This window comes from Mirounga angustirostris, unplaced genomic scaffold (genome assembly GCF_029215605.1).
Source record: "Mirounga angustirostris isolate CCGP_5_RB_7025 unplaced genomic scaffold, mMirAng1.0.hap1 SCAF_4, whole genome shotgun sequence".
In the NCBI taxonomy this organism is placed as follows: Eukaryota; Metazoa; Chordata; class Mammalia; order Carnivora; family Phocidae; genus Mirounga; species Mirounga angustirostris.
This window is the reverse complement of record NW_026991712.1, coordinates 19,468,265-19,491,500: the sequence shown is the minus strand read 5'-3', so window position 1 is coordinate 19,491,500 and position 23,236 is coordinate 19,468,265. Positions and strand designations below refer to the sequence as shown.

General features: G+C 42.2%; 1 protein-coding gene across 5 annotated transcripts in view; it reads left to right on the top strand.

The window, feature by feature from the left end:
• Positions 1–22,914, top strand: part of COL14A1 (collagen type XIV alpha 1 chain) — a 214,226-nt gene extending 191,312 nt beyond the window's left edge. For 4 of the 5 annotated variants that reach the window (XM_054512474.2, XM_045895977.3, XM_045895974.3 and 1 more), the window contains 4 exons: positions 192–380; positions 18,374–18,451; positions 20,235–20,390; positions 22,037–22,914. In XM_054512474.2, the coding sequence (XP_054368449.1) occupies positions 192–380; positions 18,374–18,451; positions 20,235–20,390; positions 22,037–22,116 (503 nt within the window). In that variant the 3' untranslated portion in view covers positions 22,117–22,914. Of the gene's footprint in view, positions 1–191; positions 381–18,373; positions 18,452–20,234; positions 20,391–21,207 lie in introns of all 5 variants that reach the window. The other variant, XM_045895976.3, reaches the window with a different exon arrangement.
• The last annotated feature ends 322 nt before the right edge of the window (positions 22,915–23,236 follow it).

Sequence of the window (23,236 nt, the reverse complement as noted above, 5' to 3'; positions counted from 1 at the left end):
CCAGCTGTTAATATCATCCAAAGTAAAATGTCATCATTTTTAAGTTGGAAATCAACATATTTCAGAGAGTGTGCTTTTCCTCTTGTGGTTGTCGAATGGAATGGTTCAGAGCCTTGACCGATAATACCGCTGGTCTTCCCTTTCTGCGTGTGACAGTTCACTGAAGGATGTCTCTGCCCTTTGTGTCTCAGGTCACATGGCCAGGTACACGGCCATCCTCAACCAGATTCCCAGCCAGTCCTCATCAGTCCGGACCGTCCAGGGGCCTCCTGGGGAGCCTGGCAGACCAGGGTCACCCGGAAACCCTGGTGAACAAGGACCCCCAGGGACCCCAGGCTTCCCAGGAAACGCAGGCATGCCAGGGGCCCCTGGAGAACGAGGTAAGCTGAGCCACCTCTTCCATTGGAACAACACTGAGGTGTGTGCAGTGAAGCCTGGTGTAAACAGTGGTGCTTATACAATGATGATGTCCAAAATAATGAATGTTCATTACCACCACCCCATCTCTTCTCCAGCTTACTTATTTTTCCCCAAGATTCCCCAGTGAGTAAGTTGAGTAATCTACAAAGTATTTCATCAAGAGCCATATCTACTCGTATGAAAAAGGAGGATCAGGACCCCCAACTCACCTCTCAGAGGCTTTTGAGCTAATGAGAGAAAGGTGTCCCCTCTAGATGGAGGAATTAAGAACAGGTGCCCTTTCCACGTGGAAGAATTAGAAAATGATGCCCTCCTCTGGACAGATGTGGCATCACACATATGTCATGGTAAGCTGAGAGCTCACTTCCGAGGTCAGATGCTTTTTTTATGCAGTGCCCACAGTGGGCAACAGTTGGTGGCAGCCCTCAGGTGAGTCATGGGTCCTATCGACAAATGATTTACATATGCCTATGTAGACCATGCCAGCTATAAACTTCAAGTGAAAATACTGGTTGTGGTTCATCTTCCTATAATATAAGGCAGCATTTTATTTATTAGTTTCACGGGCCAATGTTTTGTCTTTTCTACCAAAGTTTCTTGAAAACAGAAATCCCACTTAGCCTTTTCTGTTTTCCCCTACAGGTCTTAGCAGTGTTGTATAATACAATAATAAGATTTTGATTGAATTTCATTCAGTTCTATAATTGACCTAGATCTCCCCCTCTAGATTAAAGAGATGTGGGAAATTAGGGTTACATATGAACTACAAAGAAAGTGATGGGAAATAAGACAACTGATTAAAAGTATTTTCTAAGACACCATGTTCTAGAATGTAGATCTGGGGAAAAGCTGTTACCTATTTGCCATGTGAATCCTGTTACTTTTGTGAGCCGGGTAGGATATGTTCCTTTTATCACATTGGAGATGTGACATGCAGATTCCAAAGTTAGTACTTCATGTTCATTCTTGATCTGTGCCAACAGGGCTTTCTGCCTCTGTGCTTTCATATGCCTTGTTCCCCGCTTTGGAAATGTCCTTTGCTTTCCCTATCTTAGGTGTGTTCTTACTCTTAGTGCAAGGCTCAGCTGCACTTCTGTTTCAGGAATGACATTTTCATTGATTGCCCCAGACCACACAGTGGCTCCATCCCCAGGGCCCCTGATGCACTGTCTTTCCCATGCATTTTAGCACTCATCAGGGGGAGGTGAACAGCTCGATTGCCAAGAGCAGCATCCGTTCTGAACCGCATTGCACATGATAGGTCCTCCCTCAGTAGTTGTTGCTCTCTTAGCAACCCAGTCCTGGTTTTCCTTTCTGAAGGTTTTTCCCGTGCCAGGACATGAAATCAGCTGATGTAGAGAAAGGCATGTCTCCCTCACAGCACTCAGAAGATCTGGCAGCTGGGCATCCTCTGACGGTGTTGGTGATGGATCACCTGTGACGTGGGGGGCACAGGGCCAGTGCCTGAGTCACTCTCAGCAAGTCACAAGTTGTGTTTGTTTTTTTTGGAAGTCCTATTCTTGTTCTTGCCAGACTGAGTCTTCCCTGCTCCTCAAGAGGAATTGAATGCTTCGACCATAGGAAAATCTTCCAGGAATTCTCAAACAATGGCCCAGACTGCCTTTGAAATATGAATTTCCATGATATAATTTTCTGACCTACATATGTCGATACACATGTATCCCTAAAGAGTGTAGTAGACAAAGCAAAATCCTGTCCTGCAAATACACGGAGAGTGACAGTGTGACAGAAAGTGAGACATGTCCTCTGAACATGAGGGAAAGTGATTTTTAGATGATCGCCAATGGATGGTCATGGTTTTGCATTTAAGGTCAGGGTTTATAGGTCAAGGCTCAAGGGACTTTTCATTCCTAGCAAAGTATTTCAATCCTGTTGCAGTTGGCATTTGATGCTGCAAGGAAGACAATGATTTTTTGTTTGTTTGTTTGATCTTGTGGTCCAAATACCCAGGAAGTATTGAGAGAGAGAAATATCTACGTTTCCACTAAGTCAAACAATAGCATTTTAAAACTGAAGACACTTCAGCCATCTTTTCTCCTCACCCTCATTTTGTGTAAAAGAGAGCATATGAAGATAATGAGGCCCAAAGAGTCTTGAAATCAGCCAATGTTAGGACTAGAAATAAAAACCAGAGGTTGTGGGGTTGTTGTTGCTATATAAAATATGATTATCACGATGCTCTCTATATAATATAACTTTGAAAGGACACTATATTGTAGTAAGTAAAAATAAGTATTATTACTCAAGAGTGTATTTAGACAAATGCTAAACTACAAAAGCAAGGCAAAAAGAAATATGGTGTTGAGTACTCTGGCCTAGCATTTAAGTGAACCTCACTTTCTTGGGGTTTTCTATGTGTCTCACATGAGTCTTCCTAAAAGAAATTCACCACTCCATTGACTTGGCGAATTTTTCATAGGAAGTGCTCCATCTGGTTTCCCTATTATAATTTTTCAAAAATTTTTACAGTAAGCTCTCTGCCCCAGAGGGCTTGAACTCAACCCTGAGATCGAGGGTTGCGTGCTCCACTGACTGAGCCAGCCAGCCGCCCCTAATTTTTCAAATTTTTTGAACTCTTTTACAGAGGATGTACAGTAAGAAATACATTTTGCATCACGATGTAGTATGCAAGTCCATGTGTATGCATGCAAACTTGTATGACTGAGGCAAAAAGAAATACTACTGATCCTTACTATGGTTTCCTGTTTTCCTCCATTAAAAGGGCTGAGGGGCAACCTTGTATTTTCTGACCTCAGTTCAAAATGCACTGTTGATTAACCCAGTCATTATCATTGAACTAGCAAAAAATATGCATTTTTGGAGAACAGAAAAGGAATTACAAATACTCCCCCCCATATCAGCAGTGTGAAATAGAGACTGTTCTCGACTTTCCTTATCACCCAACAGAAGACTGTATTTTGCCTCCATCTGATTAGCTACCTCCTTTTCATTAGTCCTTTGTCTCCTTTAACTTAAACAAAGTATTTTCTATAAGTTTGTGGGGAATCGTCGTTTAGCTGTGTTCTCACATGGATCGCAATATATACAGAATCCTTAGAAGTTAAGGATTTGAAGGACTCCTGCAGCTCACATTATTCATCTAAGGCTTGAACTCCAACTTGGACTTGTCTGATTATTAGCACCCAGGAGTAAAGAGGTTCCATCTGCGTAGCATAAGCAAGATGTTCTGTAGCCCAATTTCTCACCTGCTTTTTCTTCTTGTCACTTATACTCCATGGCTCACATACAGCAAAGAAAAGCTGTTTTTCCTTGCCTGTCCCCATTAAATACTGCACTGTCTTCAGAAATGACTCTATATCCTGGCTTCCAAAGTTCACAAAAGCTCTAAAGTTTCTCTTTTCTTCCCTGACCTGAAACAACTGAGTCCTGACTTTTCTGACTTGAACACACTCTCCTAGAGTCACAACCTTGTGTGATTCTAACTAGACCCCAGAAGACAGCTCCATTTCTAATTCTGATCTTTGTGTAATCGTTCCTGGGTGACTAATCTCCTATTTTCTTATTCCATTTATTGAAATGTTCACTGGTGTCTTAAACCATATATTAACCCAGTCAAAAATAAGTTGGCTGGTCTATAGTTGGCCAAATTGAGTTCCTTTATTTGCTTGAAAAGAACTGGGACAGTTTCCTGATTTCAGTCTTTATGTAACTCCTTCAGTTTCCATCATTCTCCAAAAAACACTGGATCACGGGAGCCATCCAACTGAAGATTTTCATGTTCAGATTGTACATCCATAAAGCTGGAATTTATAGCTAATTTATCTTGGACAATAAATCAGTAAATATTTATTGAATGCAGGGTTCATGTAAGGCTTTTGAGTTGACAGTGTGTGAGATAATACTATTTATTTATGGCTTTCACTTATTAGGCACTAAATGTATCTGCCAATATTGTGTTCAGTCCTATATGCACACTCCCTCATTTGGATAAAATAGAAGGCATGGTTTGGATAAGGAAGGAATGCGAAACATTACTGAATGTGCAAGTTGGGAGAGTAAATGTGAAATGAGTTGTGTAGAAAGTAAATGCTGTCAGAATTTAGAGGAAGACATCACTGTGGGCTTTGAAAAGAAGGGTTCCAGCATTTATTAAGCGACTAGTGTTGTTAAGCTCCTATTAGTTGCTTGGCACATTATTAACGCTCATAAAAATCTTGCGAGGTCAGTATTAGCTCCATTTTTTAAAAAAAGATTTTATTATTTATTTATTTTATTTATTTGAGAAAGAGAGAGAGCGTGCATGAGCACAGGGGGAGGGGCAGAGGGAGAGAGAATCTCAAGCAGACTCCCCGATGAGTGCAGAGCCCGATGTGGGGCTCCATCCCAGGACCCCAAGATCATAACCTGAGCTGAAACCAAAAGTCAGATGCTCAACCTACTGAGCCACCCAGATTACCCTAGCTCCATTTTTAAGTTAGGAAACTGAGGCTCAGCTAGTTTGTCAGTTGTCCAAGGTCACCCCGCTGGACCATAGGGGACCAGAATTCAAGTCCACATCTGCATGATTCCAGAATATCTGTGCTTGCTCCACTCTGTCCTGTTGCCACCTTGGAATTCATGGTGTAGTGAGGGACTCCCATGGGAGAGGCCAGAACCATGCAGGGTCTGGTGGACCCCCGTTTCGTTATGGCTTCTACTAACCACAATTCACGGCTCAGTTCACACAAACAAGTCAACAGCTGAACTGACCAGAATGGCACAGTGGGTCATAGTTGTACTATTTGTAAGCTCCCTGCACACTGTGTTCTGTTTTTGGAGAGCCTTGGGACATCCTTGACCTGGCAAATGACCAACTTTGAGGTGATTTGTTGGATAAATATGAATGTGATAAAAATATTTTCCATGATTATACATTTTGACACTTCAAAGTTTTTCTAGTATTTTAGCAGGTGCCCAGGCTATAGAAGAGTCCAAGTAGGGGAATTACCTGGAGGGAAGCTGGCCATGGATCTGGCAACCTGGGGTACACCTCTAGAATTAGTGTAACATCTAACCCTAGGAGAAATAGAAACCTAGAACAAGGCAATTCAGTCTTGTTTTACTTGTGATATTTTAGAAGAGAAACCGATTTCACTTCACTACTTGTGATGCCGCTTACCTGAGTAGCAGGACGGGATGTCGTTTGGGGCATCAGTCACATATAAGTCAGGATCTGAGCTTGGCCACTTACTAGCTGTGTGATCTTGGCTGCTTAATCGTACATCTTAATCTGTCTGTATCTTCATTCACTCACCTAACCAGCACTTACTGAGCATCTACTACACATCACGCATACTGTTGGGTGTCAATGACATAGTAGTAAACAGGGCATACATTTCCTACCTTTCCTGTCCCTAGCACGGACACAGATATTAAACAGACTAACAAAAACTACATGAATAGTTTCATTTAGTTACATTAGTTGTGTCATGAAAAAAATCCATGATGCTATGCAAATGTAGAAGAGAGGGCTCTGACTTACTCTGGCACGTCAGTGATGTTTCAGCTGAGACCTGAAAGCTTAGGACTTTGGCATATCAATAAGAGAGTCAGAGGAGAGCATTCTAGGCAGAGACAGCAATAACATGTGCAAAGAAATGAGGTGCGAAAGGGCTTGAAACTCTAAAGCTATGATTCTCAATAGTAGTCAACATATTGTCTCCTTTTCAACAAATAATTTACATCTCTTTTACTATTCAAAATGAAATTCATAGACAATACATATAACCTGCCTTCACACATAATTAAAAAAAACTAGACTGCCATCTAGTGTAATGTAAAGAAGTAAAACTAAAGTAATTTCTCGTTAAACTGTTTATTCCAATATGCATATTCTCAGCATGACTACACTGGAAGCATAATGAAGTCAAAATGTATTTATATTAAATAATTACTGAGAATGCAACAGCTACAAGTTAGCTGAGCTTTATCAATAACATGTCTTTCTGTATTTGTGTCTATTGTGTTCACAGTGAAGATCATAAGAGCAAATATGTCATCAGCATTATGCAAATAACTGTAAATTATCTTCTACTTTTTCAGACACCTGTTCCTTGATTAACAGATCTCTTGGTTTTCCATTTTATCTCTTTTTCCTACTGGGGCTCTCTCCAGAGAGGTCTTATACTACTGACTAGACATCTCCTCCCACCCATCGGCAGTGGTGATGTCTTTACCCATGCTAGTGACTGGAGAATGTTAAGTGGAAATGACTGGGAGGTATCATTCTAAAGATTTCTCCATTGGAACACATTGGTTTCTATAAATGTCATTAGTACTTTATACCTACTCTGTGGGATCAAATATTTGGGATGCAGTATTACCATTGAGGATTAAAAAAATAACAGTGTTAGAATGTCATCTTTAATCACAAGAAAATTTCATGTTTTTGTTTAAGAGCTGGATGCAAGGGCAGTTTCCCCACTCTGTTTGTTGCCTGGATTAATTTTTTATTGTTCTTTGAGGATATAATCCCTGAACGACTTTTTGAAGTTGGAAAATTATTCCCCTTGAGGTTTCCCTGCCACAGAAAACAAAATTTCTAAGGAGTGAATGTAAAGAAAGACAAGATTTAAGGATCAATTCTTATATCAGTCCTAAGGTTCTGTGGTTAATTTGAAAAAGATGGACTTTGTTCCCGAAAATGAGAAAGGGGGGTTGTGAGAAGGATGAGAAGATGCAACACAACCCACCCCCCCCAAAGCAAACACAGGTAGAAAAGGAGTCAGCCACACTCTGGTGGCTGGAAGTCAGTGACAACCCCCTTCAGAGACACAGAAATGGCAGTCAGAGCTGAGAAGAGCTGCATACACCCGAAAGCTAAATCTGAGTCCCTACAGCTCATGCCCCTCACCTGGGAATCAACAAGTCTGAGGAGACTGGGTCTCAGGACAATTCGAAGCTGGGAGAGAGAAGTAGGGTTCTTGCATTCGCTATTTCTGTGGTTGAAAAGAGCTGTTGGCAGCGAAGATACATTTGGCTGAAAACTTCGGTCACGAATGCAGAATAATAGTGTAGCAGTTGCCAACCAGGAATGCCTTGATGCTAAGCATCTGTGAAACTTCTTAATGTCTTCTTTATCCTGGTTTATTCCTGGAAAAGTTATCTTTATGGGACAGATCAACTTGATTAAAGATAGAGGGTTGGCAGGGCTCCTGTAATAATTGGCTGTTTGATGCTTAAATATTTACAAGTCTTCCCTGTGATGTTGTATTATCTTTGATATTCGGTTGCACAAGGCATAGACTGTTCATTGCTGTTAAAAATCTGCTGACGTGTATGTTTCTTTCCTCATCCCCTTCCTCCCATCTCCTGAGAGATGAACTCCAGAGAAATGAAGGTAGCTTTCTCTTCTCTCACCCAAGAGCTATATTGTAAAGTCCAGTTTGAATGTGCTTTGGAACAAGACTTTTCTCTAAAGGTCTGATGTATTGTTTTTTCATAATGTATAGTAAACTGAACGCATTGAAAAGGAATGCTTTTTCTTTTTCTTCACTGTATCATCTTTTATTTTGTAAGGGTCTTTTTTCCCCCTCTATTACAAACTGACTCTTTACATTCAACATGGCTACAGAGAGAAGCTCTATGTGTTAATGATTTATTACTATATAACAAGTTACCCTAAAACTTAGCAACTTAAAACAACAAAACATACATGATCGTGGTTTTTCTGGGTCAGGGATTCAGGAGTGGTCTAGCTGGGTGCTTCTGACTCTGGGTCTTCCATGAGGTTGAGTCAAGATGTCAGCAAGGGCTACAGTCCATTTTGTCTTCTTTTTTTTTTTGCCATGAAAGCTAATATAATTGTTTCTGTAGCTTAAAATATTTTGAAACCCTTAATTGGAGGGTCTGTATAGTAGATCTGATCAGATTCTTGCGTTGGATTTCAGTCTCTGTCTGGGGTAACGGGTATCATGCTGGAAATACCGCTCAAGGTTAATGCCATCTCAGCATGATATCTTTGTACGGTCCCGGTTCCTATTTTCCACTTCACTTCAAGTATGTACGTTTTGCTCTAGCCAAACTGAACTGCTCTGTGCTCTCAGTATTAGTCAGCTTTTGCTACATAACGAACCACAAACATCTCAGTAGGATACAATGATAAATATTAGTTTTTTCACCACATATTTGTGGCAAACAGGGGCAGTTCTGCTCTGCTGGGGCCCTGGCTGGGAGGGCTAATAGTTTCCTAGTGTATGTAATCCTCATGACAGGGGCAGAGACGAAACAGGGCAACCCAACCACCCAATCCTATTTCAAGCCTCTGTTTGAGTTATTGCCTCTAACATCTCGTTGGTCAAAGCAGGCCACATGGCCATGGCCACACCCAACCCCAAGAGGTAAGGAAGAACACGGCCCAAAGCAAGAGAATGGGTGTGTCCGTCTTTCTCAGAGTGATGAGGAAGTGAGACCACTCATTCAGTTTACCACATTCTTCATACGTGTGTTTCCCTTTCCTATTGCCCTCAGTGCCGATTCCCGTTGTGTGCCTTTCTTGTACCCGTTCATGGATTTTCACCTGGTCTTCCCACTCCTGAGAACCTTCTTTCTTCCTCTGTCTCATTCATACTCCAACTTCAAAACTCATCTCAAGAGTCACCTCTGCCAGACCACTCGTTCCTCCCTGTGGTTTGTTTGGCTCGTGTGTTGGTTGTTTCTACCGTGCTCTACTCCAGCTGAACTAGACTGAGTAAACTCTCCCAGAGCACAAGTGTCCACCCCAGCAGTTTCTCATTGTACTGTCGGGGTTGGTGTACTGGTTTGTCTTCCCACTGGACTGTGAGTTACTTGAGTGGGGCCGTGCCTTTCATCTCTACATCCCCCCGCCCCACCAAGAAGCCTGAACAAGAATTGGATCCATGAATAGATGGCCACCTCACTAGTGTGCGAAACGGATCATTTAGCACCCAGGTAGAATATACTTTCTTGAATTGCTTTAATGATTTCACGTCCGTTAATCCTGTCTCACCAGGAAGGCTGCATATTCCCCAAAGACCAAACTTAATGTCGATTTTCCTTTTATTTTCCATAATACCTTAAGTGCAATAGTCATTTCGTGAATCATAAGTGATTTATGGTGTTGATTACTACTTGGCTAGTTTTTTTGGCTGCCATTTGTCCTTCACGCTAGAGCCATGAAAAAAAACAGAAGTCTGCCGTGTGGCTATAGGACATCAATCCTAAGACATCCTGTTAATAGCCAGTTACTGCCAACTTGACAATGTCAGTGTTTTCTTCAAGTCATTATTGTGTAAATTTAGCCAGGAAAACAGGGTGAGATTTTTAAATAGGAAGGATTTTTGAACTGGGTAGGAAATACATAAATAGAAAATACATCGGACATTTCAGTGCCCAAATTTTAGTGTGTCTAATTTAGATATCTGTGATCAAAAGATCAACTGACCTCCTGCTTATTATGCCTGTGTGTGTATGTGTTTACTATATCTATATGTAAATATTGATAGAGAGAGGCAGAGAAACACTTTCTTTTGACTGTAGGAATGTACTTAGTCATTTTCTAAATTTCTGGCCTTGAACATAAACAAGTAAAATGGAAATATAACATGTAATAATTTAGATGATAAAACTAAAGCTGTTTATATTAGCTATGGTAAACTATTTTCAGTGACTTTTTTAACATGGCTTTTAAAGTGATAAATACTTTATACATAAATAATATATATATAAATAAATATATATAAATATATCAAAATGCATTTGTATAGCTGAGCAAAAACATACATAGAAAAGATATATTCATTAATTTTTTTCATTTTCATTGTTTCTAGGTTTAACTAGATATAAGATGTATTCATCTTAATAGTGGATTCTTCATGATTATTATGAAGGGCTGTTGGCCTTAATGAATTTTTTTAATAGATTTTATTTATTTATTTGACAGAGAGAGACACAGTGAGAGGGAACACAAGCAGGGGGAGCAGGAGAGGGAGAAGCAGGCTCCTTGCGGAGCAGGGAGCCCGATGTGGGACTCGATCCCAGGACCCTGGGATCATGACCTGAGCCGAAGGCAGATGCTTAACGACTGAGCCACCCAGGCACTCCTGCATTTTGTTTTAAACTCTGCAGACACTGGCCTCATCCCAAAGCCCTGACACAGCTCTCTTCTTTTCCAAGAGTCGAGAGCATCATATCACTTTTCATTTCTGCAAGGAATGAAAACTAGACCAAGCTCTAATTTAAATATCATCAACTGGTTGAATATTCATGCCAAATCTGAAATGTTCATTTTTGAAGCCATAGAAATTGGCTCATTTTTCTGTTAACTTTGAATTAGTAATAGTTTTCCTAATGGTCCATGCTGGAAATAATACAATGGCATTGAAGGGGGACCAGTCAAAACTTGGGAGCTGAAGCTGGTCAATGGGCGTTTGGTCTGATACTCTTATTATGTGCCCATAAGATCATTGTATCAGGGCGCCTGGGTGGCTCAGTTGGTTAAGCGACTGCCTTCGGCTCAGGTCATGATCCTGGAGTCCCGGGATCGAGTCCCGCATCGGGCTCCCTGCTCGGCGGGGGGTCTGCTTCTCCCTCTGACCCTCCCCCTCTCATGCTCGCTCTCATTCTCTCTCTCTCAAATAAATAAATAAAATCTTAAAAAAAAAAAAAAAGATCATTGTATCAGTTTGCAAAACTGTGTGGACAAAAATCCGGGATTCCTGGTGCCAAATGTAATCCCTGTTCGTGTTTGCCATGTACCTGCATGTGTGAACAGCCTGCAGACGCCTACATGGGGTTGGTGTGCAGTGATGAAGGGCGCTCCTCCTCATCCTGTCTTTTCCCTTCTTCCTTTACAGCCCCCATGCTGCCCCTTCACCTCCCTCCTCCCAGCTGCACTTCCTTCCCCTCTCTCACTGCCCAGACATCAGCGTGTCTAATTTAGATTTGTGTGGTCAAAAGACCAAAGGACCTCCTGCCAATATTACCATGTCTCAAACTGATAGAAAAACCTAAAGTGCAAAGTATCTTGTCTTGATCTTGATCTCATAGTGGTTCCTTTGACCACTGGACAGCCCTACTTAATGCTTTGACATGTTTTCCTCTGGCTTTTCTGTGGGACTAGCTCAGTGTTTATTGGTGGAGTTGAGCTCTGCGGGATTTTTCAGTCCACTTTACCAATTGTATTGCTTTGCAGCACCCAGCAGGGGCAGATCCATGTTTTAAGGAGCCTGAGGCTTCAGCACTTTGGAGTTCCTCTTTGAGAAAAAGAGGGTGAAGTTACAAAAAAAAAAAAAAAAATTGGTAGATGGTATTGGAGGGGTTCTGTGCACACGAGGGGAAAGGGCGGTATCCAGACTCCTTTGGCCAGCCAGAAGACCGGCTTCTTATTCTACCACTCCCAAACCTGCTGCAGCCAAAGTCCTGCCAAACCTCTTGGCATTCCCCAGGCACGCCCAGTTCGCTTTCATCTGTAGTTCTCTGTACACGTACTTGCATCTGCCCTTCTTTGGGTGGCTAATGCCTGCTCTCCAAGACTTAGCTTCAAGGGTCAACTCTATTGGAGAGCCTCCTGTGATTCCCCACAGATGCCTCAATTCTGTGCTTTCATATTTGTTGTAGCTCTTCTCAGACTGCATAATGGCTCTCCATTTGTCCCTTTCCCTGCTACGGGGTGACCCACTACAGGCAGGAAGGGAGCCTCTGACTCTGAATACTCAGAGCCTGATACTGGGACTGGACAAGGCAGTTGGCTTCCAGTCAGCGCTTCTCCCTCCTTTAGCTGTGCATCACTGCCTTTCCAGGCTCCCATGTCCCCCTGCTCCTGGGAAGGTTCAGCCAATGGGAGGCTTAAAGAAGGAATAGAGGGTTCGAACAGGGGAGAAGTCAGGATATTTCTCCCCTCACCCAATCCCTGGCTCCCCTGCAATTCTGGTTGTGGTGACAACCCTTACAAGGCTCCTGCTTCCACTGGAAATCTCTCCCTCTGCTTCTAGATCCTACCAGAAGGTTCTAGGCTCTGGGCTCCAGTCACACCATTCCTTTCCATTGTCCCTATGCTCCTCAAGATGAGAGTGACTTCCTGCTTTTGCTAATTTATCACTGGCCTCCTCATCTTTAATTGGCTTCTCAGTCCTTCCATCACCCATGTAAACAAGTCCCTGGATTAAATTCTCTTTGCCTGAACAATCTAGAGTGCTTTATCTTTCCCTGACTGAGTCCTGAATTATACTGTCATAGTGGCTGGGCAGTTATTTTATAAAAACGACAATAAGAAGGGAAACTCTTGGCAACTGTTTGCAAAGTTTGTTTACATTAAAAACAATCATGTATTTTCCAGTCTTTGTCCTCTTAGCCGAGACCTTGGCCAAAACATGGAGTCCCACATGCTGGTACTAACACTACAGACCAAAAATGTACAAATAGCAGACTCTGGAAATTGCACGAAGTATTTAGTGAATTATGTCCAATTAATCTGCCACCTTGTAGCTAGGTATCTGTCCAGTACTTCGCTTCTAGTAGGCATTCAAACATATTTTGAGTGGGAAGCAGACTGTGCTTGCCATGCATTGTCAGCATTTCCTAGGTAACAGACAGTATAATAACATAGCTGAAGCTCTGTCTCACTGTTTCTATGACTTTTTGGTGCAGTTACAATGAAAGCATTGCCCGGGCTTTGCATATGTGCCTGGGCATAAATCCTGGGAGTTGCTCAAAATGTCTGGGATCAAGAGACTCACCGCGGTCCATGGAGTAGCATGAGGCTCCAGTGTGGAGTGCTTGGTGTGGTCAGAGGGCAGAGAAATGAGTAAAACTTCTCTATTCAGAGACCAACAGGCCAAAGAAAATAGGAAATGGACAACCAAGTGCCAGATCCTAGACATGTAGTCAGTGGGAGCCGGAGACAGCCACTAAACATCAACCCCGAATCTTGCTCAGAGCAGAGGGCAAGAATGCCAACTGAGGGAAGTAGGCTGAGGAAATGTGATAACCACCGGGCTGATTGCTGAGCACGGGGCCAGAGCAAATGTGCATACTGACTCGGCAGGTAGCTCGGGAAGCCTCGACTGCAAAGAACAAGACAAGAAGTACAGCCTGCTCACTTGGGATGAAAAGGCAGGGAGGACAGTGGTTCAGCGTCTGGACTTCGGCACCATCCTGACGGGGTTGAAATCTTGGCTCTACTACTTCCTAGCTAAGGGCAGCCCCCTTGGGGGTTAATAGTAGTGCCCGCCCTCTTGGTTCTTGTGAAACCTAAAGGAGCTCACACATGTCAAGCATCTAGCGTGCAGAATCTACTGAGTTCATTTATAGGCTTAGCTGATAAACTGGCCACATTCTTGGTTTGTCAAAGTCTGCAGCTGAACTTAGTATTTTATTCATTCATTCATCTGTTTGACACATATTTCTTGAGTGCCTTAAGTATGTGCCTGGAGCTGGCAATATAAATGGACAGGTCTCTGCCTTTGTAGACCAGTAAAAGAAAATATTGGAGGTTCAGTGTTAGGTTCGTGGTAAGGGAGAATCAGGTAGCCCTGAAATGGTTTCTAATGAGACACTTAAAAAAGAATAAGTATGACAAAGGTACCTCTCTGATGGGGGATGTTGATGATGCATGTGTAGGGGCAGAGGGTATATGGGAAATCTCTGTACTTACTGTTCAGTATTAATGTGAACCTAGAATCCCTTGCAAAAAAAATAAATTTATTAAAATATTTTTTAAAGAAAGAACAGATGAATGGATAGATAATAATAATCTCTCTGATTATCCTAAATATTTTTGGTAACTCGAAAACAAAGCTAAAGATATTTTAATCTTACTTAAAATCATATTTTTGGAAAACTAGATCTTCATTTATATCAGCTGTGCTCAGTTTTTAGAAATGGCGGAAACTTAAACTTAATTGTGATCAATTATATTCATCTCTAAGAAACACTAGCAGCTGACACTGCCACGTGAGGAACTTGTTAGAAAAAGTAGTGTTCCCGGGGCGCCTGGGTGGCTCAGTCGTTAAGCATCTGCCTTCGGCTCAGGTCATGATCTCAGGGTCCTGGGATCGAGCCCCACATCGGGCGGGAAGCCTGCTTCTCCCTCTCCCACTCCGCCTGCCTGTGTTCCCTCTCTTGCTGTGTGTCTCTCTGTCAAATAAATAAATAAATAAATAATCTTTAAAAAAAAAAAAAAAAGAAAGAAAAAGTAGTGTTCCCACAGCCAGGCACGTGAAAGTAAAAAGCAAAGCTCCAGGGTAAGGAATTTTGTTTGTTGATCCTTCAAAGGTCAGGCTTGCTTTTAAGAGTCAGCTGCATGTTGGTGTAGACATGTAGTCATTCAGTTAGGCTTCTAGAACTTACTGGGCCACCTACTATGTGTGAGGTTTGGCTTGGATCCAACACTAACAATGAAGAAGACATGATCCCTGCCGTCAGCAGGCTCATAGTCTTAGGCTAAGTGAGCATGAGGACAAACAATGCAGTGGGGTAGGTGCAAGAGGAGGCAAGGACAATATGGAATCAGAGAATTCATTCATTCATTCATTCATTCATTCATTCAGTAAGTAAGTATCTATAAGTTTCATACTATGTGGAAGACACCCTAGCCGTGTCAGGGATACAGCCATGAATCAGATTGATAATTCCTGTCCTCTTGAATCCAGTAGGCTTCTGCTCATTATGGTTGCAGAGAAGCCTTGAGCTGGGTCTTGAAGAATAAGTATTTATGGAGACAGCCAATGTGAAACGGGTGTTCCAGGAGGGGCATCCCGTGCACTTAGGAGTCCCAATGCCTTTGTGGCGGGAATGCAGGCACTTGGCTCCAGGGACTCCATCTCAACAACAAATGGCTCCCACCTTCAGCCCTCACAAAGAGATTGTTGAGAGAAGCCCTTAGTATGGGTAATGACAGCGTTTTGTCTGTAAAGAAGGACTATGCCCAGATTCCACTGCCCGCTGACATCTCATAAATGGGCGGACATTTCAGGACATTTCACTTCTTTCCTTTTAATCATGGCTTACAGGCTTATCAAAAGTATATGCAGATCTATGCACGCCTGGGTGGCTCAGTCAGTTAAGCGTCTGCCTTCGGCTCAGGTCATGATCCCAGGGTCCTGGGATCAAGCTCCGCATCGGGCTCCCCGCTCAGGGGGAAGCCTGCTTCTCCCTCTCCCACTCCCCCTGCTCGTGTTCCCTCTCTCGCTGTCTCTCTCTCTGTCAAAAAATAAATAAAATCTAAAAAAAAAAAAAGTATATGCAGATCTATTTTTAGAGCTCTGAGGTCTCTAAGCTTACCTTTTAATTTTAGTCCTCATCTTAAGTCCTTAATTATTGATTTTTAACATGATTTTTTCATTCCAAGAAGAAGATTTACAACCAAACTCAGTTGTCATGGACATGAATGTTCCTGCAGTCTCAGAACCATAAGTGAACACGTGGACAGATATTAATCTATTAGCCTCCGTGTACCTGGAATAGATCTTCATTTCAAGGATAATAAAATCTAAAATTCTCTGTTAATATAATTACATCCTTAGAATTTTTTCAAGACATTTTGAGGGGCTGGAATATTTTTGTGAGACTCTTCCTCTCTTACCTTGATTTGTAGTGCAGGTAATATCAAATGCCACTTGTTTTTCTCTACATAACTAGAAAATTAAAACAACCAGAATCCCTACTCCCCAATCTTCCCCACCTTTTACTTTCTTAATGAAGAAGCAACGGGTAAGTCAAGAAATTCTTTCTTTCTTTTTTTTTTTTTTAAGATTTTATTTATTTGACAGAGATACAGCGAGAGAGGGAACACAAGTAGGGGGAGAGGGAGAGGGAGAGGGAGAAGCAGGCTTCCCTTCGAGCAGGGAGCCCGAAGCGGGGCTCGATCCCAGGACGCTGGGATCACGACCTGAGCCGAAGGCAAATGCTTAATGACTGAGCCACCCAGGCGCCCCAAGTCAAGAAATTCTTATCAGAGAGTTTTTTCCTAATACTTTCCTGCATGTCCTATTCAGCCTCATCAACTGCATCTCCCACTTCGGAGAATCACTGAGAAGCTATGTTGGTAATGTTGACCCTTGAGTACCATAAGGTCATGGGAGGCCTCTGAGTCACCAAACACTTAATCATGAGCAGACTGCCATTAGTCATCTGTGTATTTTATTGTGTTCTAATTTAAAAATTAGTGGTTCCCTGTGGGGAAAGTGACTCTCATTCAAACAGAAGAGGAGGCAGTTTCTGCTAAATTTCCAGGTGCCTGGTGGAGTATATTTGCAACTGAGAGAACACCTACCAGCTGAAAAGTACTATTCTAATTAGCTACTAAACTAATAGCTAACTGGTAGCTAATTGGGTAATATACAGTAGATGTACCCAAGGTGCTTTTCTGTCTGGACAACTTGATGAGCAATTGAGCTTTACGTGTTGATTAGCCTGAGTATGTTGTGTGCTTTTTAAACTCAGACGAAATTGTATTTTTACTCTTGAGAAATTACTGTCTTCCTTATGGGTTCCTAAGACAAGAGTCAGACCCAAAACAGGAGGCCATTAGAGGCTCAGTGGTCAGTGTCCTTCTCTCTCCCTAAAGTCCTGGTCTCTTGTGAGCTCAGAAAATCCTCCGTAGGCCACATGCAATAGGAGTGGGTGTTGGGGAAGCATAGCAGGGGTGGGGCAGCCCTGAGGACCACTAACAAAGAAGGAGGACTTTTTCAAAGGTGCCAGATATACCTTGTCCCCAAAAGGAGGTCCCAAGGGACACAACAGCTACCAGCGCTCATATCAAGGGACAGTGGTGATGTGTGCCGTGTAGAAAAAAGTGCCAGTGGCTCCCCAATCTTCTTCATTTTTTTTTTCCCCCAACTATTCCCAGAGCAAATACTACATGAACACCTTTCTTTCTGGAAGTTATAAACAAGACGTGAAAAGTGATTGTTTTCAAGGGCCGGAGTCCTGGCTCGTTGAGTCTCTTCATTTGTCTGTCGTGAATATGCACCGCCTTTAGGAAAAGGGAAAAGTGATTTGTCACTTTAAACATTTTAAATCACTGGCATGCCTGCCACCTCTCAAATTGGTTATTGTCATTTATTTATGTTTCCTTCCAGGCTTCTCCAATTCACACATAATTTCTTTGTAAGTGTAATCACGTACATATGCAATGCTGCATTCTGCTACTTCAAAGCATTGTTGTACATGAAAAACAGGCACTAGAGACCTTCTGTGATGTGAGCCAGGGTAACCCCCCCCCTCCCGCCCCCCCAGCTGATGCAACTCTCTCTGGGACGGGTGGGCCTTAGTATAGCATGTTCTCACCTGTCCGGCAATCTTGTGATAGGAGCTGTTTGGATGATGAGGTGGCAGAGTACATGTTTCTTTGGGTTTTTGGTTTTGGTTTTTTTTTTTGCCTGAAAACGTATAGTTTGTTAATAGCACTGTAAATTATTTGGAATAAGGAATCTGCTCAGTGGAAAAGAAACATGAATAGGTTTAGATTTTTATGGGGCTGAATCAGCCAAATCAAACACAGGCTTTCCTGGAGCTTCCAAGTTTTTAATGGAAACTCATGCTCTTCAGAACTTTGCTGCCTAATTATAATTCATGCCTTTTGCAGATACGTTACAGGGTGGACCAAAAGGAAAATGTTAGACGTGTTCACTTGTGATTTCTGTTGTGTGACCGTGGAGTGCCAGCTGCATATGTCGAATGGCCTGGTGCGTGTAAAGACACGGTGCCAGATCCTGGCAGGCTGAACCCCTTCAGTAGGAAGGTGGATAGACTTACAGTATTGCAAATATGGGCAGCATGCTCAGCTACAGAACCAGCCTTCTATATGTGGTTGTACGTAATTCACAGTGTCAGAATTTAATTTAAAAGTCCCCTGGGAACCATAACCCCAAACCAACCCACATCTTTATAAGAGAGGTCTTTTTGAAAGATTTTGCCTAGATTTTATTTTAAAGACTTTTTCTTTCTTTCCTTTTTTTTTTTTTTTTAACAGGTCTAACTGGTGTCAAGGGAGAAAAAGGAAATCCAGGCATTGGAACCCAAGGTCCAAGAGGCCCCCCTGGACCAGCAGGTAAATCTTCCTACCTAACAGGAAACTGCAAGATGGAAATCCTAACACTTTTTATTTACTTGACATCACGGTGAGGAAAATGGCCGTATTACATCCACAGTACATTGTATCTGACAGCAATGGCTGAGTTTCTCACTCATTTTATTGGAAAGCCAGTTTGTTAAGTGAAGATCCTCCCAGTACAGAAGCCTTAAAGGCTTCTAGCATATTCTGGGATCCTATTGGCTTCATGAGTTAGGCTGTGCTAGGCTATGCTGTAGTAACAAATAATCCCAAATGCTTAGTAGATTGACACAATAAGGGTTTATTTTATACTACCCCAAAGTTTGATGTGGGTAAGGTGGCCTTTCCCCCATGCTGGAAAAAAGGCCTCCAGGAGAAAGATAAAGGAGGCACATCAACCTTCACCCTCCTACTGGACAACGATGTACATCGCAGTAATGCATATTTCACTGGCTGGAACTAGCCAGTCTCCGTTGAGCCACATGGGAGGCTCCGAACACAGAGGGACACATGGATGTGTGATAAACACTCATAGTTTCTGCCACCATGGCCTTCTTACTGGATGAATTTCGTGTCAGTTTTGAGTTTTGTATTGCTTTGTGTTTTTACAAAGGTCTCCAGACTATGATCCTCATTATTAGACTTGTAAGTTTGCAGTCCTGTTGGACATTTATAATCTGGTTGTAAAAAATAAAATAAATAAATAAATAAATAAATAAATAAATAAATAAATAAATAAAAAATATATAATCTGGTTGTAGCCACATCAAATCGAATACTTTATCAATTTTTTCTTTCCAACCTAATAGTGATTTGGGGAAGTACTTTTCCTGGGAGGGATTCCTAATGGAAAAGATTCACTTTGAGCACAAATGCTCCTATCCTTAGAGCTTCTATGAGAGGCTGATCTAGCATTACGTGTTACACAGAAAAGATGGTTGGTGAGAGTTGACTGAATGGGACTGAACCTACTTAGAGCTGCAACACTTTTCAAATATAAGGTGATACTTGTTCCTCATTTTCATTTAGAACTAGAGTTGAAGGGTTCATTCCAACTAGAGTTGAAGAATCTCATTTTTAGTTGAAGAATGCCTTTTAAACACCATTGGAATCTAGACCTCAAAGCAAACATGAAAACACCCAGCCTGATAGACTTCCAAAAATCACAAAAATTTTAATCTCCCTCCTATTTTCACTCAATCTAAGTTCTCCATTGATATAAGGTAGCCTAAAGACATTTTGGATTAGTATTTTGGGTCTGACTTCAGACTTGGCCTTTTTCTCCTGTAGGATAATTTCTTTCACACTCAGCCTAATGTATTTCAATTACCCAGGGCCATAAAGCAGTACAGATTATGAGGCTGAGATTGAGTGGGTGTGAGTGTGTGCATGCGTGCCCCCGCGTGTGCTTGTCTGCCCATATGCTGCATTCATAAGGAACTGCATTGGGAAACAGGAGCTCCATAAAGAAAACCAGGTTGACAGTGGTATGTATTTTTCCCTTTAATATCCAAGAGGTGACAGCAAAGAATACACTTTGCTTTCCAGTATCCTGAACTGATTGAAAGTATTCTCCAGGAGAATGTATGATTACAATATGATCCTCTGTCCAGCAAGTCCAGTTTAGGAACAAAAACTCAATGAGCAGAGAGAGGTATCTTATCCTAATTGTCAAGATGTGTGAGGTGGCTTTTCTTAAGAGACTACCAACAGTTTCCTTCTTACCATCCACTCTGTGATGGTCAAAGACCAACTGTTTTCCTTTGTGGGTGCTTCTTAGGACCTTCAGGGGAGAGTCGGCCAGGAAGCCCCGGGCCCCCCGGCTCTCCTGGGCCCAGGGGTCCACCTGGTCACCTGGGGGTGCCTGGACCACAAGGTCCTTCTGGCCAGCCTGGATACTGCGACCCCTCTTCGTGTTCTGCCTACGGGGTAGGAGGTAAGTGCCTCTTGTGGGCTTTGAACAATGTTTCGCTACAATTAGAATTATAATGATGAGGGTGCAGTGAGCAGTAGATCAATTATGGGAGGGAAGCTGAACTTGAATGCCTCATTACCTTAAATTATCCAGAGACCTCTTCTATGAAGTGCAAATTACTATCAAGGCTACCCCTTCAAAAACCTTAAGAGGAAAATGAAAATAACAACACAACTAAATCTTCCTTGTTTATAAATGGCAGTCCACACTAACTTGACCTCCGACCTCATATTTGGTTACTGGGGGACATGTTTGAACTTTCTGTGGGGGCCCTAATTCTATGTTACTGCTGTGGTGTGGTCGTGATGCCTGTCATATTTTACTCTTGTTTTGGAAAAGCCTCAAACTTACGACTTCCCCTTAATGCGGGTGGCCCCGTAGATTCTTTTGGGTGACATTCTGCCCGCCACATGCCCACCATTTAAGACCAAAGATAGTCTTAAAAAGAAACAAGAGTGACCATGCCTGTCCCTGCCTCATTACTAACTCCTGGCCTGAGATTGTGAAAGATAATGCTTCCTAAAAACATCTGCAGCCTGCATGTCGGCGAGTTGTGCAATGGGACATTTTCTGACATAGTCACTCTTGGAAGCATCAAGAAAGATGTCCAGAGACTGCTTTGGGGCAATAAACTTCTTAGTCAAAGAATTTAAGTGTTCTGCTTTAGGAGAAATTTAACCTTATTTGCCAGAGGAACTGGTCAGAGTTTTGCTGATGTGTTTTTCTCTGTTCATCTCTTCCCTCCCTGTTCTCTCAAATCTCCCTGTCCCTTATTAAGATTCAATTCCTTACAATGATTACCAGCACTGAGGTGGAGCTCCTCCACTCTGATTCCATTGGCCTGGGCAATTGGCTACGGATCCAGAACTGTCCTGTTGACCACCCCCCTACCCCCAGCCCCTGCCCCTAACCATGGGCACTCCGCTTCCCTGCCTCACCTGCTTTCCTACCTGCCCACCGTCACGTCTCTTGCCCTCCCCGCTCCCGACACATACACTGATAATACTGGAAATTAACCAAATCACAAGTGTCCATTGTAATAGAAACTGACTGCTCTGTATCAGCCTGGATGTCAGTATATGACTGTGTACCAAGAATTTATCCCCAACTTTTCTGTGTGAAGGCTCGGTAATAGCTGTCTAAATGTGCCTTCTCCTCTTTCCTGTCCCCACACAAGATTGACGGGCACCTTTCTCCCTGACCATCCTCCTCTCCATCCTCCTCTGATGCCCTCCCTTCCTGACTGTCCCCCTGGTGATGGGTTTCTAACGTGAGATCAGTTTTAAACATTTATTTTTCTGTTAAAATTCTGCTGAGATTCAGGGTTCCTTTTGTAAATAAAACACATACTATTTAAGCAGTTGGCCGTGATTCTAGTTTTCTAACCATTTCTGTAACGGATCTGTCCCTTCTTTGCTAACCATCTGAAACCTCGCGGGGAAGGTGCAAGCGGCATGGTGGCCAAGCAAGCTACTGCTTTCCACCCAAGCAGGCTTTCTCTCTCGTGTATTGACCAAATCTGTGTCTCTTATGGACCTGTGTGAGGGGAGAATATCAATTTACAGTTCCTGGTCCTATCAAGTCCCCACCCCACTCTTCCTCTCTAGCTCCCCATCCCGATCAACCGGAATTCACTCCTGTCCAAGATGAGCTAGAAGCCATGGAACTGTGGGGCTCGGGCATCTGATCGCCTCAGGACAAATTCAAAGACCAACTGCAAGAACTCTTAGAGAAACTTATTCAAGAAGAATGTCATTATGTGGTTTGTATGCTACCTTTGGGGGGCTTATCTCAGCAGCCTAAATCTCCTTGGACATTGCTAATATTGCCATTATTAGCAAAAAAATTATATTTTAAAAAATCCTCTTAATCTATGATACCACAGGATTTATTTTTCTTTGTTATTTTAATGGCCTGCCAGATGATTTGTTTTTCCAGAGAAGAGTGCTCAAAGGAAAATTGGCACACACAAAAAAATTGAACTCTGGAATCTTTTCTGTGTTAGATGATCTCAAGTCCTAAAGTGCATCAAGACAGCTATGATTGTATTCAAAGGAAATGGGGCCCTCGCAGAATAAGAATTTAAAGGGATTCAAAGATTATGCCATTTATCCCTATCTCCTCTGGCCTTGCTGAAAAGAAAGAGGGATATTATTGGAGAAACTACCTCTTGATTAACTGATCTGCCCAGCTCTGAGATCACGTGGTACCTCATTTCACTGGTGTCTAAGAATATGTATCAGAATATAACCTTTCTGAATTCGGTGATTTTAAAAATAGATTTAGTTTTTTCAATGGTTTGACATGTAAAATAGTGACTTTCCACCAATTCTGATGCAAAGAGATCCAATTTTGATGAACGACTTATCCAGCAGTATTCCAAGGCTTGCCCTCTTTATCTACATGGATTCCTTTGTACATGCAGATAAGTTTTTTGCAAACCCATTTGCATTCTCTTTTATAAGCAAATAAAAATTTAAAACAACGTATGTGGATTCTTTTTACTGCATTTCTAAATGTCACCTTAAACTTCTATAGTCTTAGCTGAGTTTTAACCAGAAAAACAACAGTTGGCTTCCTTTAGACAAGCATTCAAATTTTCGTTCATTCATTCATTTACTCATTCATCCCGTGTAGTAAGAAGCTTAACAGAAGAAGCAGTTGATTTGGGCCTAAGAGACTGGTAGAATTTTTTTTTTTTTAAGATTTTGTTTTATTTATTTGAGAGAGAGAAAGAGTGAGAGAAGGAGCAGGGGGAGGGGCAGAGGGAGAAGGAGAAGCAGACTCCCGGCTGAGCAGGGAGCCTG